Source organism: Onychomys torridus, chromosome 8 (assembly GCF_903995425.1).
Source record: "Onychomys torridus chromosome 8, mOncTor1.1, whole genome shotgun sequence".
NCBI lineage: Eukaryota > Metazoa > Chordata > Mammalia > Rodentia > Cricetidae > Onychomys > Onychomys torridus.
This window is the reverse complement of record NC_050450.1, coordinates 74,428,033-74,448,726: the sequence shown is the minus strand read 5'-3', so window position 1 is coordinate 74,448,726 and position 20,694 is coordinate 74,428,033. Positions and strand designations below refer to the sequence as shown.

The following is a 20,694-nucleotide window of genomic DNA, read 5'->3' as shown; positions in this document are numbered from 1 at the left end:
GGCAGAACACTGTATACATAATAAATAAATCTTTAAAAAATAAAAAAAAGATACTTTAGGGGCATGAAAAATGGCTCAATGTTATGTGCTGGTTGCTGGGTCTTACGTCCTGAATTCAAGCCCACATGGTGGAAGGAGAAAACGATCTTCCGTTCTGTAAATTGTTTTCTGACTTTCACATGCAAACATGCAACAAATGTCACTACATGTCTCTCCCTCCCTCCCCTCCCTCCCTCCTTCTCTCTCCCTCTCTCCCTCTCTCCCCCCCTCTCTCTCTGTGTGTGTGTGTGTGTGTGTGTGTGTGTGTGTGTGTGTGTGAATCTATATAATTTTGTAAAAGAATTTTATTGCTTATCCCTAGCACATTACTTGAAACAGAAGGTAACATACACTTTGGCTGAACCAGGAACAAGAAACATGAGCTGGTCAAGGTGGCATAATCCTGTAATCCCAAAATGCAGGTATTTCCTGACCAGTCTGAGCTACATAGTGAGGCGCCATCTCCTAGAAACATTTTTATTTTTATTTTTCTATTATCAGCTTGATACAGTACAAATTCTTATTCTAATAGTGAAATGTTTCCTTCAGGCTTGCCCAGTGATTGAGTAAAACCAAAACTTATTATAAACCACTGTCATCCTAGGGTGTCCCCCCCCCCCCTAGTCTCCCTGGTTCTGTGGGTTGCAGTCTGATTGTTCCTTGCTTTATATCTAGTATCCACTTATAAGTGATCCACTTAGGAGTGAGTACATACCATGTTTGTCCTTCTGGGTCTGGGTTACCTCACACACGATATTTTCTAGTTCCATCCATTTGCCTGCAAATTTCATGCTGTCATTGTTTTTCTCTGCTGAGTAGTACTCCATTGTGTATATGTACCACATTTTCTTAATCCATTCTTAAGTTGACGGGCATTTAAGGTTGTAGAAACATTTAATATGAGATAGATAGACTTGTAATTTTCAAGCCGTTGAGACTTTTTAGAAGTTGATGACAGTTTTTGACTTTCTTTCGTGAAATGCCAAACAGCCCCTTTTGAAGATTCTAGTGAATTCCTTAAATCCACACTCCTGAAAGGATTTTTGTAGCCTAAAGAACTGAGAAAGCCATGGAGGCTCTAACACCAGCTTTTGGGAGACGGAGATTGTGGCAAGTTCCTGGTCAGCCTTGCCTACACCTTCAGACTAACCATGACTACATAGATCATGTCTGAAAAACAAAATAAATCCCAAATCCAAGCCAGGAGTGGTGGCACGCGCTCGTAATTTGGGGTACACGTCACAAAACAATGAAAAGCCCCAAAGCAATTTATACTTTGGCCATTAGTGTGTAGGCATGCATAATTATTTTAAAAATTCTCCCGCACACAGGTCCTGGGATTCTAGAACTTTGGTGCGGAGATAGCACTGGCAGGGTTTTAAAGGAGGCTACATTCAAGTTCCATTAGCAAGTTTCGGTGGAGGAACAGAAGGAACAACCTTTACCATTCCTTTTAACGTACGTTATTGTTATTTAAATGTAGCGATAATCCCTTCGGGGAATTTAGCTCTGACGGTTTAGCGACTTCTCTGATAGGTGCCCAGTGGAAAGCTCAGGCAGAGGAACGCGTAAAAGCAACACTCCACGTTTTCCGAAGCACGGAGGACCGCCCAGGAGGAAGGGGAGGGGCCACGCACGCGCAGCGCGGTCCCAGCGCCTCAGGCTGGTTTTTCTCTGGCGGCCGACGTCCTCTCAGTGCTGTACGGTGGCCGGCGCGGGGCAGACGCTGGCGATGAATGGAGGTGCAGGGTGCTGGTTGAAATAAGTCTTCTCTGCTTTCCCCTCTTTCCCAGCCGTTTCTGCTTTCCCCACTTTTTTTTGCCGTGTCCCCATACTCATCCCCGCTCTGTCGACGACCCGGTTGGTCCCAGCGTCTGAGTTCTTGGTGCCTGAGTCGACCCCGGGCACAGCCGGGGTTTGGGGATCCGGATAATCGCCTAGGCCCAACTTCGGACCGCGCTCTCGATTTCTGCCTCGCCCGGCGCTCGGACGCCGAATCCCTGTGGGTCTCTTGAGACTGGAGGGTAGATCTTAAGGTATGAAGCGTCGGCTTCTCGGGCCCAAGTGCCGCTTTGTCTGAAGTACGCCTGACTCTTCTTAGGGGCACTCGGTTCTCTTTGCTACGGGGCAGAGACCCCTGAGCACACAGGTCTTGTCACCTCTGCCTAGAGCTCACTCTGCTGGTAAAAGACCAGCACTTACTATTGAAAACAGCAACATTTCTGTCCACGACTCTTTACCCACATGTCTGTTAGTGAGTGGGGCTTAAGGCGGGGTGGCTTCTGCTCTCTGTTCAGAGTCATCTCTTTTTTGCCGCCTTTTAAACGTTTATTCAAGATCCACAAGTGTCCAAGTGAGACTCTTTTCATCCCTCAGCTGACTGTGCCTATACATCTGTTCTATACCTCCCCTATAACATAAGGGATACAGGATAGCGTTGTGGCCTTCAGAACCTTGACTCTGACATTACTTTTGGCCCATGAGATGATTTACCAGTGTCTCCATCTAGTTGGGAGGTGGAAAGGGAAGCTCAACTGATATACATGGTGCGCTTGTGAAACTGCGGCCATTCATTTTCTCTCCATATTTCATGGAACTCATCCAAGCGGCATAATGAGGAAAGTCTTGGACTGGTGTTTAATATAGAAGGGTTCAGCCTGGAATTTTTCCACCAAGTAGTGATACTACTGTTACTTCATTCTCTGGAGCTCATGCTGTATTTATAAAACAACGAGTATTAGGGCAAAGGAATCCTAAATTTGGAAGAGTGTCTGCAGTTTTTCTTCTTATATTCCCTATGTCAGTAGAAACATAGGGAGACAGGGAAACGCGGTCTTTAATTGTGCCAACCACATTGTCAACACAGGGACCTACTAAATGTCCCCCCACTCGTTTTCAGATGTTTAAGAAGGGTTTTCATATGTGTGGGAATTAGATACCTGCTTTCATTTTGTTGTTTTTAACTCATTAGGATCAAGAGTGATGATGACCGAGTGTACAAGCCTTCAGTTTGTCAGCCCTTTTGCTTTTGAAGCCATGCAGAAGGTGGATGTTGTTCGCTTGGCGTCTTTAAGTGATCCAGAACTAAGACTTCTCTTACCCTGCTTGGTGAGGATGGCACTTTGTGCTCCTGCTGACCAGAGTCAAAGCTGGGCTCAGGATAAGAGGCTTATTCTTCGCCTTCTGTCTGGAGTGGAAGCTGTCAACTCCATTGTTGCACTGCTGTCTGTGGACTTCCATGCTCTAGAGCAAGATGCCAGCAAAGAACAACAGCTTAGGTAAGGTTGCCTTCGTGTGGCCTGGGATTTACCCGATATTCCACAGGAAGGAATCAAATGGTGCTCAGAGCTGTCAGGGCTCCAGAAAAGAGAGTGAAAACTTAGATTTGGAGAACATTTTCCAGAGATCTTTTCTGTCAGGTTCGCATAGTGGGAAGTGAGTAGGATAATGTCTAGGATGGAAGGTTTTATTGGAATCACTGAGCTTTTTAAGATCACAATCGAGTCTCTGAGACTCCTAGCTGGTGTTAAATCCTTTCGGGCCGTCATGTGTCTGTTAGTGGGGCTTTGTTATGGAAGTCGTATTGGTAGTTTACAGTTTGTGAGCTCTTGGAATACATGGACAAACTAAGTACTTCAGAGGAAGTGGAAGCCGTCAGACTGACTCCATTTACTATGTAGCTACAGCAGTGACAGGTGCTGAGTGCCAGACCACTGTTGTGACTTGTTTTCCATGTTTGCACTTGACTAGGCATAAGCTCGGAGGAGGCAGTGGAGAGAGCATCCTGGTATCACAGCTCCAGCATGGACTGACACTAGAATTTGAACACAGTGACTCACCCCGTCGATTGCGGCTCGTGCTTAGTGAACTGTTGGCAATTATGAACAAGGTGGTTAAAAAAATCCTCAGCCCAAAGTATTTATGATTTGACATCTACATCTAGAAAACAGTGAAAAAAAATAGAAGCAAGAATGCAGACAGTTTATGTGTTCTGCTAGTACTTCTGTTTGGTTTGTGTTCTTTCAAAGACTGTTTTGATTTTTTTTTTCTTTTTCTTTTTCTTCTTCTCCCAGAGACAGGGTTTCTCTGTATAGCCTTGGCTGTCCTGGAACTTGCTCTGTAGATAGGCTGGCCTTGAATTCACAGAGATCTACTTGCCTCTGCCTCTTGAGTGAGATTAAAGGCATGTGCCACCACTGCCTTTAATGGTTTAAAAGCATGTGTTAGCCAGGTGGTGGTGGCGGCGCATGCCTTTAATCCCAGCACTCGAGAGGCAGAGGCAGGCGGATCTCTGTGAGTTCAAGGCCAGCCTGGACTACAGAGTGAGTTCCAGGAAAGGCTCCAATACTGCACAGAGAAACCCTGTCTCGAAAAACAAAAACAAAACAAAACAAAACAAAAAAAAGAAGTCAGAGGTTGACTTTCAGGGATTCTTTCTCTGCTTCTACTATGGCTTCTGGGAATCATGCACAGGACATCAGGTTTGGGCAAAGGTTTTACCTGTTGAGCCATCTTGCAGCTGAGATTTTTTTTTTTTTTTTTTAAGATTTATTTATTTAGGGGTTGGGGATTTAGCTCAGTGGTAGAGTGCTTGCCTAGCAAGCACAAGGTTCGATCCTCAGCTCCGGGGTGTGTGTGTGTGTGTGTGTGTGTGTGTGTGTGTGTGTGTTTATTTATTTATTATGTATGCAGCATGTATGACTGCGGGCCAGAAGAGGGCACCAGATCTCATTACAGATAGTTGTGAGCCACCATGTGGTTGCTGGGAATTGAACTCAGGACCTCTGGAAGAGCAGTCAGTGCTCTTATCCTCTGAGCCATCTCTCTAGCCCCTCCCCCCCCTTTTTTTTTTAATTTTGTTTTTCGGTACAGTGTTGCCCTGGCTGGCCTTGAACTCACAGAGATCCATCTGCGTCTGCCTCCCAGTGCTGGTATTAAGGGTGTGTGCCACCAACACTTGGCTCAGTTTTGGGTTTTTTAATCAATAGCTTATATGGATAATATTCCTACATTGCTTTTTGGCTTGCCTTATCCTTTAATTTCAAGTACCTCTAAAAAATGTAGATTGGAATAACTTCTCCCCATCCTTCCTCTTTTTTGTTGGGGACAGAGTTTCACTAGGTACCCGGGTGGCCTTGGAACTTAAGATTCTTTTACCTCAGCTTCTCAAATGGTGGAATTATATGATGCAGCCAATGTACAGTTCCTGAGACTAATGCTACCATGTCTGAGTAATAGTCAACAGTTAAACTTCTTAAAATTGAGAGGGTCCCACATACTTTGCTGCAGTATATTATTTGTGTTGAAAGTAATGACTTGAGGCTGGCTACACTGGATCACACCTCAATCCCAGTACTGGAGAGGCAGGGACAAGATCAGGAGTTTTATACCATCCTAGGCCAGTAGATTAAAGGCTAGCCTGGTCTATGTACTGAGTTCAGGCCAGCCACAGCTACATGGTGAGACCCTACCTCAAATAATCACAGCATAAACTTATGATTTGTAAGCTCAAAAACAATAAAAAAAATTAGAAATTATTTGAAATTAATAGTTCTTGCCTTCTTCTTTTCATGTCTTCTCTAAGGTATCAGAGTCTAATGGAGAGTTCTTTTTCAAGTCTTCTGAGCTCTTTGAGAGTCCAGTGTACTTGGAGGAAGCTGCAGACGTTCTCTGTATCTTACAAGCAGGTACTTTACTGACTGGGTGTCAAGATACATTTCAGATAGAGTGTTGAGTGCAGTGTTACTGTGTGACTCCTTAGCTAGCCTGCAATACTAGATGTGTGTCTGTGGGTGTGCACTGGATGTCCTGAAACTGGAGATACAGGCAGTTGTGAGCTGCCAGATGTGGATGCAGGGACTCAGGCTTCTTGCAAGAGCAGTATCTTCTCTCCAGCCCCAAATTTGGTATTTAAGGACTATCAAAACAGGGTAGGGTCTAATATGTGGGAGGCTGAGACAGGAGTGTTGTGACAAAATCCAGACTAACTTGGGGTATGGAGTGAGATCATGTTTCAGATAACACCCTCCACACACACACCAAAACAAAAACCTTACAAAAATAAAAGTTATTTACTAAAAATAAGTCTTAAAATTTTAGGGTAAAGGGCTAGAGAAATGGTTCAGTGGTTAAGAGCACTTGCTGTTCTGCCAGAGGACCTTAATTTGATTAGGTGACTCACAACTTCCTATAACTCCAGCTCCTTGGGATCTAGCAGCCTTGAATAGACACACTCACATTACATAAATTAAATCTTTTTCTTTTTTGAGACAGGGTTTCTCTGTGTAGCTTTCCAGACTTTCTTGGAACTCACTCTGTAGACCAGGCTGGCCTCGAACTCACAGAGATCTGCCTGCCTCTGCCTCCCAAGTGCTGGGATTAAATGCGTGTGCCGCCACTGCCCAGCTTAATTGTTTTTAAGAATTAATTTTTGCTAGGTGGTGATGCAAGCCTTTAATCCCAGCATTTGGGAGGTAGAGGCAGGGAGGATCTCTGTGAGTTCGAGGCCAACCTGGTCTACAGAGGGAGTTCCAGAACAGCTAAGACTACACAGAGAAACCCTGTCTTGGGAGAAAAAAAAAGTTAAACGTGACTAGTATTAGAAGTATAAGACCAGTGACTTAGACTATTTATAGAACATGCCATATCTTGTACACATTAGCTTTGTATATTTGATTTAATGACTTATAATTTTAGTGATTTTATAAAGGTTCATAATGTGTTAGATCAAAAAGGAAAGGTCAGAGGGAGTAAATACAATCTCAGTTTTACTTAATGTTAGAATTATCAATTGAGAGGATTAAAATTAAATATTAAATATATTTACTATTATAAATATATTAAATTCATATATATAGGATTAGAGCTAACATACCTTTCTTTTTCTTTGTGTGTATATATATATATATATATTTTTTTTTGCTTTTCCAGATTCTTTTTAATAGGTGTATATGATAAACTAAAAACAAGAAGATATAAAAGTGTAAAGATTTTATGAAAATAATTTCTTACACCAGTGCTATTTAGGGAAATTTGTGCCACATTCTTCATTCTATTGTCCAGGTAGTAGCCTCTGCCTTGCCTCGTGTGGCTGTAGGTTAACTGAAAGTAACTAATGTGACTAAGGAACTAGTACTTTATTAGTACTAGTGAGTTGCATTTTGGTGACATCTTTGAAATGCCAGCTGTTGAGCAGATAACACTTTAGGGGTCATGCCTCAGTAGTGACGGTGGCTTTTTGTCTTCCAGAGCTCCCTTCCTTGCTTCCTATAGTCGATGTAGCCGAAGCCTTGCTACATGTTAGAAATGGTGCCTGGTTCTTATGTCTCTTGGTAGCCAATGTTCCCGATAGTTTTAATGAAGGTAAATATAATTTAAAAATGAAATATTGGAGAACTGTGGTTTGACTTGTTTAGGGTGTTTTTGTTTTTGTTTTTGTTTTTTTTCTTTTTTAAAGACACAGTCTTGCTCTGTATTCTGGGCTGTCCTTGAACTTGTGATTCTTTTGCTTCTGCCTTCTGAGTGGTCCTGGCTTCATGGCTCCGTATTTAGTGCTGAGTCCCCTCCCTTCTGTTCTGGTTTGGAACCCAGGGACTAACATGCTAGGCATGTAGTCTGCTTCTGAGCTACACCCCAGACCAGTCTGGCTTTTTTTGTTTTGTTTGTTTGTTTTTTGAGACAGGGTTTCTCTGTAGCTTTGGAGGCTGTCCTGGAACTTGCTTTGTAGACCAGGCTGGCCTCGAACTTACAGAGATCCACCTGCCTCTGCCTCCCGAGTGCTGGGATTACAGTCGTGCGTCACCACTCACTGCCTGGCCAGTCTGGCTTTTAATTGAAGAGTCTACATAATTTATATAAACCATTTAATGTTATTATTGGGTTGGTTAGGTATGTCTTATTACTTTTATCTCTTTCTTCCTTTGTATTATTTTTTAATTTAATTCATGAATGTTCTAAGTCCCAAAGTATATTTTTGCTGCTTTTATTTTAAGTAGTTAATTCTTTTTTTCTGATTTGTGTGTGTGTGTGTGTGTGTGTGTGCGCGCACGCGCACACACACGCCTGTAGATCAGAGGACAACTTCCATGAGTAGGCACTGTCCTACCATGTGGGGCCCAGGAATTGAACTCAGTAGTAAGTTCTGGGGGCAGCAAGCACCTTGACTTGCTCAGCCACTTTAGCAGCCCTCTTTTCTGATGTTTGTGACAGGGTCTCACTGTTGCAGCCTGCGTGACTTGAACTTTAAGTAATCAGCCTGCCCTTTCCCTTCCAGTGCTGGCATTACAGGTGTGTGCTGCCATGGCCAGCTGACTTTAAAGTCCTTTTTAAAACATAGAGAAAAGGCTTTATCTACAGAGTTATTATTTTTGGTGTTCTTCATTGATTTGCCTTAATTTCATGTAGTGTAGCTTATTTAAATTTATTTTTTATTTTGTTTTTATTTATGTGTGTTTGGGATTGAACCCAGAGCTATTGGTTTCGTCAGTGAGCTATCCCATTAGCTTTGAAGGGTAGATTTCTCGGTAGTAGTTTTTCCCCATTTACCTTGTTTTTCAGTACTGGGGACTGACCACAGTGCCTTGCACTGTCTTGCCACTGTTGTGCATTCCTCTCTCTTTTCACTTCTCATTTTGAGACAGGGTCTCACTAAGATGTCCATGCTATACTTGAACTCACTTTGTTGCTGAAGCAGGCTTTGAACTTGTGTTCTTCCTGCCTGATACCCAGGTAGCTCAAATTACGGTCCTGTGCTACTAGGCTGAACAAGTTGTTGTTGTTTCTGTTTTCTGGGAACTGACTGCATTGCCACATGGGTTCTAGTCTGGTGCTCTTCCACTGAGCTTAGCCCTAGCTTTTTTTATTCTTTCCTCTTGTGACATTGAATCACTGTTTAGCTCCAGTTGGCCTTGATCTCCCATGTGCAGCCCAGGCTGTCCTCCAGTTTGAGATTCCCTCTGTCTCCCTAGTGCTGTGATTACAGGTTGTGTACCTCCATGGCAAGCGTGCACACATGTAGTTGTCTGTCGCCTTGTCTTTCTGGGTTTGTAGTTGTGGGTATGACTACATGTCTTCTTCTATGTTGTCCTTTTCATCCCTTTGTACCTTTTGACCCGGTGTCTGCTGCTGTGCTGACAAGTTCCCCAACAGCTTCTACACTGTGTAAGCTGCATAATAGTTAATTTTCAAGCATGAAGAAATGGCTTATAGCACCTTACTTATAAAAGCTTAACAAAGCTTAAAATAATAGAGATTTTTAAATAATAGTTTGTAGGGGCCTGATCAAAAATGGAGAACGACAAGATGAAGAAAGTCTTGGAGGGAGGCGCAGGACAGATGCCTTACGATTCTTGTGCAGAATGAATCCTTCTCAGGCCCTGAAGGTCCGGGGCGTGGTGGTAAGAGATGCTCTTGTCTCCGTGTGACCGCACTTTTCCTAAGAGGGTTATCCCTCCAGCTGTTTGAGATCTTAGAGAGACTGGGAGCTCAAATGCTATGCTGAGTGTATTGCTTCCCTCTGAGGCCTTACGTTTTGTGAGAGCTCTTCCTCAGAACTTGAGGTGCATTGCATTACATTTTGAAATGTCCTGGCTCTTTTTCTTATTGTGTTGAGTTTAATTTGTTTTCTCTGCTGTGTTAGGTGGAAGAATGTCACTTGCCAGGCCTTGGAGTAGCTTTGACATTGGATCATACTAAAACTGAAACTTGTGAAGACGGAGTGAGTGACTTGGTTTGCTTTGTTAGTGGCTTGCTTCTTGGAACAAATGCAAAAGTCAGGACTTGGTTTGGAACGTTTATTCGAAATGGACAACAGGTGAGAGTCAAGTATGTGGGTAGGAAGGATCATTACTTAGGGCTGGTTAACTAGGAGTGAAGAAACTATGTTAGAAGGCTGTGTTTGCTAGGCCTGGGTGGTCAGACCTGCAGTCTCTGTACTTGGAAGACACAGGCAAGAGGATTGCTGGGATTTCAAGGCTAAAAGCCATGGGAGCCAGGTGTGGTGGCACACACCTTTAACCCAGCACCCTGGAGTCAGAGACCGGTAGATCTCTATGAATTTGAGGCCAGCCTGGTCTACAGTTCTAAGTCAGCCAAGGCTACATAGAGAGACTGTGTCTCAAACAAACAAAAAGCCATGGGTAAAAAATAAAAGAAAGAAAAGATATCTTTAGACCAGTGGTTGTCAGACTTAATTTTAGGAACCTCCTTACATTAAAAATAACCATAAAGGATATGCAAGGTTTTATTTATGTAGCTTTTGTTTTTTGATATTTCCCATATTAGAAATTAACAGTTTGCCAGTTGTGGTGGTGCATGCCAGTAGGAGTTGCTGAAGGAGGCGGAGGCAGGAGGATCACGAGTTCGAGGCTACATATTTAATAAAAAAAAGAAATTAACAATTTTGAAATATGCAGTTTATTAAAAGTGAAATAGCCTCAATTAAATGTAAACATGAACAGTGTGTGTGTGTGTGTGTGTGTGTGTGTGTGTATTCTTTTTTATTTTTGAGCTCCGTCTTGGTATTTAGTCAAGGCTGGCCCTGAATTCTTCCTGATCTTTGTGCCTAAGCATCCTGATTACAAAGATCATAGGAATGCCCCTCCATGCTTAATAAACATGCTTTTAAAAATATAAACTCCCCAATAAAAAAAAACCAAAGAAATAGTGAGATTAGTAGTACTATTTTATAGTTTTTTAACTCTCCAATGTCTGGTTTAGTAGAACCTATGGAGAATGTCCTGTATACTAGTGAGAATGGGAGGGACAAAGGAACTATCTGAATATTGTGAAGGCTATTTATCTTTTCTGGGGACTCCCTAAGGTCCTATATCAGGCTTTTGAGAACTGTTACATAAGATCATCAAGTGAGATATAGTCTATAATTTTTTTTTTTGAGCTGAGGATCAAACCCAGGGCCTTGCGCTTGATAGGCAAGCGCTCTACCACTGAGCTAAATTCCCAACCCTATAATTTAATATACATGTGCACACATTTGTGTGTGTGTGTGTGTGTGTGTGTGTGTGTGTGGTGAAATATATATAACAAAATTTGCATTTAATCATTTTTAATACAATTCAGTGGCATTAAGAACATTTGTAGTGTGGGGCTAGAGACTCAGTAGTAAACACTTGCTACACAAACATAAGGACCTGTGTTTAGAACCCTAGTAGCCATGTAAAATAGGTGGGACAGCATTTGTCTGTATCCCCAGTGTTGGGAGCTTGGGTAGATACAGATGACCTGAAGACTTCCTGGTCATCCAGTGTAGCTGAAATGTCTAGTTCCAGGTTCAGTCTGAAAACATAAGGTGGGGCAGCTAAAAAGATGACCCAGTGGTTAGGAGCACTTCCTGCTCTTCTAGAGGACACGAGTCTATTCCCAGCACTCACAGTGGGCAGCTCACAACTGTCTGCACCTCCACTTCCAGAGGATCTGATGTTCTCTGCATCCTCTGTTTCCTACATGTACACACACACACAAAGACACATAAGTAGAGATAAACAAACCTTAAAAGCAAAGAAGGTGGAGAGTGTTGGAAGAAGACACCCAGCATTTATCTCGGAGTTTTACATATATATAGCTGTGTGCACATACATGCACACACACACACACACACACACACACACACACACTCACAAAGGGAAAGAAAAGGACCATTGGCAATGCTATACATACATAACCATTGTCTGATTTTAGGATTTTGTTTTCTTTTTCTGTGGTCTGGGCTTTACACTTGTTAGGTAAGCACTCTCACTGAATTCTATTACCTGGGCTCTACAGACTCTGAACCCTTTAAACTGCCTAGTCCTCTTTCCTGTCAACTGGTAATCATGGCTCTATCTTAGTTCTCCATGAACTCTGGGTACCATTCTAGGTACCTCATATGGGTCAAATCATAGGATGCTTGTCATTTTGTATATGATATTTCCTTAACATATTGATTTCAGGGTTGATCCTGTAGCATGTGTTGGCATTTCCTTGGCCAGGTATGATGATATCTACCTTTAATCCTAGCACCCAGTAGCTAGATTGTGGTATTGATACATTTCACATTCACTGCCAGCTGGGCTACATTATGAGAACTTTCCCCTATGTAGAAACACCCTGGCAAAGGAATTTCCTTTCTTTTTAAGGTTGCTGAGACTGACCTTGAATTTGGCTTTCTCTGCCTCTACCTTTGAGTCACTGAGATTTTAGGTATATGCTAGAGTGCTTGGCCTGTATGTTATATTTTGCAGCAAATTTGTTTTTTTTTTGTGTGTTTTTGAAATAGGTTTTTTCTTTGTTGCCTAGGCTTCCCTGAAATGTAGTAGTCCATGCCGACCTCAAATTTAAGTTTGGCTGGTCGATGGGGTGTTGGTGGTGCATACCTTTAGTCCCAGCACTTGGGAGGCAGAGGTAGGCAGATCGCTGTAAGTTCAAGGCCAGCCTGGTCTACAGAGTGAGTTCCAGGACAGGCTCCAAAACTACACAGAGAAACCCTGTCTCAAAAAGAAATGTAAGTTTGAGGTAATCCTCTTGAGTGTTGAGATTGATTACAGGTATGACCTCCATGTCCAATGGCCTTCCCCCCCCCCCCCCCCAACAGTTTTTAACTTAGAGAATACTTTAGTTCTTCTTTATTGCTTCTGAGTAGAACTGCTTGTGCAGACTGTCTTTTAACATGTTCCACTCTGGTGGACAGCATGTGTATGGCTTAGAAACTATGAAATCACATTATTTTACATCCAATACTTACTTTCTTTACAGTCCATTTGAAAACTACTCTTCAGCTTTGCTTTTTAGAAGGAAAGGAAATGCATGTCCATTGTGTGACTGCTGTGTATGGCTGTGTGCTCGTCTTGTTCCTCATAGTCCATTGTACACAACAACACTTTTCTTCTTGGAATTGAGCATTATTGTTCAGGCGGTTTGTTAGACTTTACTTGATAACAGTCTGAAGAATAGCAAGCACTGATTAAAGGTATATGCCACCATTCCTGGCTAAGGAAATGCCTCCTTTTGTAGTTTAGAATTGCTTTCATATGTATGACCTTTCTTTGTTCATATCTTAGTAAGCATTGAGTGCTTGCTACATGTCAAGTACAATGTTAGACTTGAAGAGTGAGTGATGATTAAAACACCCCTGCCTCAAGAGCTGGGGCTGGGATGGTGGTTTAGATTTATAAACTCTAATTATGGTGTCTTTAAAGGTACATAATGCTAACATTTATTTCCTTGTCAAGAAGGAACTTGGGGTTCAGAGAGGTTCACTAACACTGTGAAGCACATAATTAGTAGTGAGCTAGAGCCGAGGCTGTCAGGTTCTCCTGACACCAAGGGCTGCTGCTTTATGTTGGAAGTACCAGTGTGGTGTGGGACCTGAACCCCAGTCCTCTGCAAGAGCAGCAAGTGCTCTTAACCCCCGAGCCATCTCTCCAGTCCCCACTCCCCCTTTGAGTTTTTTAACAGGTTTTTGTTCTATATCCCTAGCTGTACTGGTACTTGCCATGTAGACTGGCCTTGCCTCCAGCAGCTCTCCTGTCTCTGCCTCCACAGTAATGAGATTTACAGGAGTGGACTGTCACACCTAGATGAAAATACTGTTCACAGCTCAGTTTGCATTAGCTTTTCCTCTGCAATCAGTGCAAATTGGGGAGAATGGATGAGTAGATTTTGAGTTTTCCTGACTTGTTAAAATGGAACTGCAGTTATGACAGGCCCTTCATGTTGGTTCAACTGCACATGTTCATATGATATCTGTTCAGCTTCCTTTTGATTTAGTAAATGTTCCATGCTCTCCTCCTTTGCCAATTCACACTTACAGAGAAAAAGGGAGACCAGCGGTTCTGTCCTTTGGCAGATGAGGAGGCAGCTTCTTCTGGAGTTGATGGGCATTCTTCCTACAGTAAGGAGTACTCGTATTGTAGAAGAAGCCGATGTGGAGATGGAGCCCACTGTGTCTGTGTACTCGGGGCTGAAGGAAGAGCATGTGGTGAAAGCCAGCGCACTCTTACGTCTATACTGTGCCTTGATGGGGATTGCTGGACTCAAGTACTCAATCTGATATTTTACCTTTTTATCTTTCTTCTTGTTTCTGATCTTAGAGAAGTGAGCCAAAGGCCTTTTATTAAGAGACTCGGGCTTATAATTTTACTAGTTTATGTAAAAATTGAAGCCGTTAAGGCCAGCTGACCTTGAGGAATATTTTGATCTAATTTCTGATTATAAGTAGAATTATGCAGATATTGGAGGGCTGAGAGTATTTTATCAGTTTTTAATTATATTGTAAAGGACCCTGTGATTTTACCAATTTGAGAAGATACCCCTGAGAGACCTGTGAGTGACCCACGACCACTCCTGGATCAGGGGAAGACTCCTGTGTTTCAGAGTTGACAGGATGTGGCTCTATAACACAAGGTTCTAAGTCACTGCACCAAATTTTCTCAAATAGTGTCCTCAGCTGGTATCAGAACTTTCCTGTGTGTGTCTCTAGCTCCTCATGTGCCTTTTAGTTCTGACAGTTTAGTTAAGGAAATGCTGGCCCATCAGTTTTGTTCTAATTTAAATTATTACAATACATTAACCCCATAATTCTATAAAGTACAAACTACAGTGAGCTCTGCAGGACACATGACTACACATAAGTAACATGTGCTTGTCATGTTATGACCTCTGCTCTTACTTCCTTTAAAGTCTATTGCTCACTAAACCCTGTTTATTTATTATTTGTTTTTTATAGAGACAACAAAGTAATTCTGTTTTTCATTTCTTTTATTTCTTTCTTTTTTTTTTGGTTTTTTGAGACAGAGTTTCTCTGTATAGCTTTGAAGCCTGTCCTGGAACTTTCTCTGTAGACCAGGCTGGCCTCGAACTCACAGAGATCTGCCTTCCTCTGCCTCCCGAGTGCTGAGATTAAAGGTGTGCGCTACCACCGCCCGGCATGTTTTTCATTTCTTAATGACAAGTCCATATGCATTTAAAAAAAAAGCAGACAGTTGAAAAGAGAGAACTGACCATTAATGATGAAAGTGAGGGTAATGGCTCAGTAAAGAATGCTTGCTCTGCAACCTTGGTGACTTGAGTTTGAATCCCCAGCACTCACCTAAAAAGCTGAGCATGGCTGTACATGTCTGTAACCTCACTATTGTGAGATAGAGATATGAATGTTTCAAAAGCTTTCTGGTCAACACCTAGTGGGAACAGCTAGTTTCTGCTTCAGTGACCCACTTTGCTTCAAGGCTTAAATAAGAGAGAGTGCCCTCCTGCACAAGTGCACTGACATGAGCACCTACCCATTCATGTGCACTGTCATATACCACACACAAACACTGTATACATAGAACACAATACATGCACATGCTACACACACCGTACAACACACTTGTATGCGCGTGCACACACACACACACACACACACACACACACACACACACAAAGTAATTGATTGTATGTTTTTAAGGTGACGTTAAAAAATTTGTACTTGAAGAGTTAAAATGTTGGAAAATTCACTTGCTTCCTTCCTGAACAATAAGTAGATAAACAAACAAGCGAATAAATGTAAAAGCTCATTGTTTCTCCTTCAGGCCAACTGAGGAAGAAGCTGAACAGTTGCTGCAGTTGATGACCAGCCGGCCTCCTGCCACACCAGCTGGGGTTCGATTTGTTTCCCTTTCCTTCTGTATGCTACTGGCCTTTTCTACACTTGTCAGGTACTTCCAAGACACTCTGCTTTCTCAGGATGTGCTTTTAACTACCTATCAGAATGTGTGTACAGGGGCGAGTGTGTAGTGTAGGTAGTGTGTTTGCCTAGCGTGTATGCTGCCACCAGAAAGGTTGTATAGCATGTTATTAAACGTTTACTGCAGAGACTGGCCTAGGCACGGACAATCCTGGTCTCTCTCCTTCAATGAAAGGATATCCACATCTCCTGAATGCCCTTCATTTTATTAGTCTTGGCCGGAGTTTCTTCTGAACATTGTTTAAAGGAGTCAGCTCATTCTTCAAGATTTTTTTGAAGGCTAATAACTTTTTTCCCTACTTTTCCTTCGTTGGAGGTTGTTTCTTTTAGTTCTTGAGTAGTTTTGGGTCTTACTAGTACATTGTTTAAAAGCTTTTAAAAAACTTTATTACCTGTTTTTTTTTGTGTGTGTGTGTGTGTTCAGTTGTGTGTGTTTGTGTGTGTGTGTGTTCAGTTTTGTGTGTGTGTGTGTGTGTGTGTGTGTGTGTGTGTGTGTGTTCAAGTGCTATAATGCACATGTGGAGGTCAAGGGACAACTTGTAGGGTCCTTTCTCTCCTTCTATCATGTGGACTTCAGAGATGGAGCTCTGGTCATCGGGTTTGGTGGCAGATGTCTTTACCCCTTGGTCGATCGCACTGGCCCCGGTACTTCATTATTGATGACACTTCTAGGTATTAGTTCATTGAATTCCCATTCTCAAAGATGAACAATTAGTTCTCTTTCTTTTTCTCTCTGTCTGAAAACACTGTATACGACTTCCTTTTCTTTCTTCTGTTATCTTAGTATAGTTATAACAATTTTAATTTGATCAATATATAGTTTATATTTGTATTATAATTATGTAAACATCATTGAGCTCAATCATGAGTAGGTAGTTATCTTTCTTTTTTTTGATTTTTTGAGACAGAGTTTTTCTGTGTAGTTTTGATGCTTTTCCTGGATCTCGCTCTGTAGACCAGGCTGGCTTCGAACTCACTGAGATCCACCTGCCTCTGCCTCCTGAATTCTGGGACTGAAGGCGTGCGCCACTGCCACCCGGTCACTTATCTTTTAAAACAGTTTTGCCTTAAATTATCTTGATGTAAGAGTTGGGGATTTAGGTCAGTGGTAGAGCGCTTGCCTAGCAAGCGCAAGGCGCTGGATTCAGTCCTCAGCTTCAGAAAAACAAACAAACAAACAAACAAATAAATAAATTATCTTGATGTTCTGTGTAATAATAATTATACTAATTTTTTTTTTGCTTTTGGAATTTTTTGGTTTTTTTAAAAAAAATTTTTGCCAGGCGATGGTGGCGTATGCCTTTAATCTCAACACTTGGGAGGCAGAAGCAGTCAGATCTCTGTGAGTTCGAGGCCAGCCTGGTCTACAGAGCTAGTCCAGGACAGCCTCCAAAGCTACAGAGAAACCCTGTCTTGAAAAACCAAATTTTTTTTTTTTTTTTGAGAGCAGCCACCCCTACCCCCACCCCTGATATTGGGTCAATTGATGACAAATTTGCCTCGGAGGGAGTGGTGGGGAGAAAGCAACCACACCCCACAGAAGACAGAGACTAGGTGCGGCTAAATCCAGGCTTTTATAACAAAAGCCTCTAAACTATCCACAGTCCCAGGAGAAAAGCCTTAGTGTCTCCCCCAACTCCTCCCACCCTGTTTTGCTTTTTCTTGTTTTTTGTTTGTTTGTTTTTGTTTTTGTGAGACATGATTTCTCTGTGTAGCCCTAGCTGTCCTGGAACTCATTCTGTAGACCAAGCTAGCCTAGAACAAAGAGATTTGCCTGCTTCTGCCTCCCAAATGCTGGGATTAAAGGTGTGTGCCACCCAATTAAAATTTTTTTCTTTTCAAGACAGGGTTTCTCTGTGTAGCCCTGACTGCCCTGGAACTTACTCTGTATACCAGGCTTACCTTGAACTAAAAAATCCACTTGCCTCTGCCTCCCGAGTGCTGTGTGTACCACCACTGCCTGCAAAACTAAATCTTTCATGGTTGTGGTAATTTATGCTTCTAATCCCAGCCCATAGGAGACCAAGGCGGGAAGTCTGCCAGGAGTTTGAGGCTAGCCTAGGCTACATAGTGGCACCCTGTCTCGAAAAAAATCAATAACAACAAACCAAAACAAAGCAGGAGCCTGGTGGTGGTGGTGCAGGCCTTTAATCCCAGCACTTGGGAGGCAGAGCCAGGCGAATCTTTGTGAGTTCCAGGCCAGCCTGGTCTACAGAGTGAGATCCCCGACAGGCACCAAAACTATACAGAGAAACCCTGTCTTGGGGGAAAAAAAGCAAGCAAACAAACAAACAAAACCCCACACATACCAAAAACAAACAAACAAACAAACAAACAAACAAGCAGGAAAACTCAGACACATAATACCAAACAACAAAGAAAAAAAATGTAGCTAAATCTTCTCTGCACCTAATCTGACTCATTACACAATCTTTTAGTTTAATCATTCTCAGAAATCTTGCCCGGGGCAGTGTTGTCTGCTCTAGTCTTGGCTAGATGCCTCTGTACCTAGTGTTCTGCAGCTGTTCTTAGGAATTGTTCTTCATTTTGCATCTTTAGAAAGCCAGCATGTAGGAGGTAAATCTTCAGAGCAGGAGTGGATTTCTGAAACTGCCTCCATTCTGACATTTGGCTAATGGTTTGATGGCACATAGAATTCTAAGCAGGAAGTAATTTCTTTTGAAGATTTTTGAAAGTGCGTGTCCTATTGACAACTTCCTGTGTTGTCGTTTTTTCTAACACCTTCCTGATTCCTGGCCCCCTGAGGTGTTCTCCTTCACTATGAAAACGTGGAGGGTTAGATCTTTCGCACATGGTTTTGAAATTTCTGGATGATAATATCTGCCCTCAGTGTCTTTGTTTCTTTTGTTTTATTTTGATTTTTGTTTGTTTGAGAGTCTTTCTGGCTGGCCTGGACCTCACTGCAGTCCTCCAGTTCTGGGATTCCGCATGCACCTCACATCCTGCCCAAGTTCGAGTTGATCTGGCATCCTCGGCACCCAGTGGGTCCTTTCCAGTAGAAACTGATGGCCTTGAGTTCTAGGAAAGGCTCCTGAGTTAGTTTGTTGATAATGTCCTTCCTGGGGGTTTCTCTGTCCAGCACCTCATCTGTGACTTCTTTCAGAGATGGTCACTGGATTTTCTTATCTCATAATCTTTTCTGTGCTTTGCTTCTTCTTTTTGAAAAAAATGCCATAAAACATATCAGGAAATTTGCAATTGCATCCTTTAGTTACCATTCAGTGTTCTTAGCGTTGAACAGTCACCTGACCTTCCCAACACTCCAGCTTTCGGCATATTGTCACTACTCCCAGAAGAAAGCGTCCTCCTCCATTCAGGCTTTGTCTTCTGTGCAGTGTTTAATTTCTAAGAGTTCTCACTTTGTTCCTTTATTCCTTTCTTTCTTTGATTTGATTTTTTTTGTTTGGTTTTGTTTTTTAACTTTTAGATAATTTTTCTGGAACTTACTCTGTTGTTGAGATTGTCCTTTAACTTCTGATTTTCCTGCCTTCTTCCCCCCACCCCCCAGCATTGGGATTGTTTGTTATGTAGACAAGCACTGCTGCATTGAAGGGGCACTGTCTCGAAAAACCAAAAAAAAAAGTAATGTTAGCTATATGCTTCTGCTTTTTCCTCTCCAGCCCTTTGTAACCAGTCCCTTTAGTCCTCAGTACTCTGTAGTGCTGTGCTTAGCTGACAGGGGGGCTGAAGTTCAGAAGGTCACACTGTGAGTAATTGCACAGATGGGAGTCCCACCAGCATATGGGAGGCCCTCAAAGCATCCCCTTATAGCATTGTCCTGCACTAGTGGATTGATTGAAGGGTAATTGAGTATAGTATAATGTATAGTATAAATGACCTTTGATACTTTCTTTGCTTGGAGTAGTTAGAAATGCACACTGTTTAGTTGCTTTGCATTTTACTTACTTTTCTGCAGTGAGGTGGAAGGGAACCATGACAGTTTTGCACAAGTCCAAATCAGAGTGTGCCTTTTAGTGTTAAATCTAATAATTGTTTTAAAGAAGTTATTACTGTCGTTGGGCTGATGAGATAGATGGCTTAGTGGGTAAAGGCACTAGCCACCAAGCATGATGACCTGAGTTGGATCCCCTGGACTTACATGGTAAAGGCAAGAACTGATTCCCGAAAATTGTCTTCTGACATCTATACACATGTCAGGGTGGACATACCCACTCCTGGGCACACAAAACAATAAATAAATAAATACATAAATAAATACATAAATAAATGGAAAAGAAAACTTTAAAAAGAAGTTATTACTGTTATATTTTTTATTACGCTTTTTATATATGGTGAGCCTGTGTTCTTATCTTCATGATTAGTAGTAATAAATCTGTTTAAATTTTAAAATTCTACTCAAAAGATTCTCATAACTTAAATTTTAAGTAAAAGATGCATTAATTTGTTAGATTTTAGAACTTGGTTTCTGACTTTTTGATGATTAAGGGTTTTTTTTTATTTCTTTTGTGACAGGGTCTTACTATGTAGATCTGTCTACCTCTGTCTCCTGGTGCTGGGTCAAAAGGTGGAGCCACCAAATCTGGTCTAGTTGATACTTACGTTTTAACACTAGATTTTTTTTTTTCTATATTAAATAAATGATCAGTTCTTAGTATAGTTCTTTTTTTAACATTTTAACCCCAGAGACCTTTGCTGTTCCAAGGAATAAGAGGTAATGTCACACCACGTAGTGGAGGCACACTCCTTTAATAGAGGCAGGCGGATCTCTGAGTTCGAGGCCAGCCTAGAATACGGAGCAAGTTTAGGACATGCTCCAAAGCTGCACAGAGAAACCTTGTCTCACCCCCCCCCCCCAAAAAAAAAAAATAAAAGAGATAATGTCTTTCTTTCCAGCTTGCACATATAGTTACTAAGAGTTGAGGAGGTTTTGACAGTTCAGGTTCATGAAGCCAAAG

The 20,694-nt window shown here is 42.0% G+C and overlaps 1 protein-coding gene across 2 annotated transcripts in view; it reads left to right on the top strand.

Annotated features, from left to right (window-relative positions):
* Positions 1–1,731: 1,731 nt before the first annotated feature.
* The window catches only part of Ints2 (integrator complex subunit 2), a 51,073-nt gene continuing 32,110 nt past the window's right edge, over positions 1,732–20,694 (top strand). For both annotated transcript variants that reach the window (XM_036198153.1, XM_036198152.1), the window contains exons 1-9: positions 1,732–2,075; positions 3,011–3,317; positions 3,790–3,928; positions 5,624–5,726; positions 7,288–7,401; positions 9,304–9,434; positions 9,677–9,850; positions 13,844–14,070; positions 15,603–15,728. In XM_036198153.1, the coding sequence (XP_036054046.1) occupies positions 3,022–3,317; positions 3,790–3,928; positions 5,624–5,726; positions 7,288–7,401; positions 9,304–9,434; positions 9,677–9,850; positions 13,844–14,070; positions 15,603–15,728 (1,310 nt within the window). In that variant the 5' untranslated portion in view covers positions 1,732–2,075; positions 3,011–3,021. The remainder of the gene's footprint in view (positions 2,076–3,010; positions 3,318–3,789; positions 3,929–5,623; positions 5,727–7,287; positions 7,402–9,303; positions 9,435–9,676; positions 9,851–13,843; positions 14,071–15,602; positions 15,729–20,694) is intronic.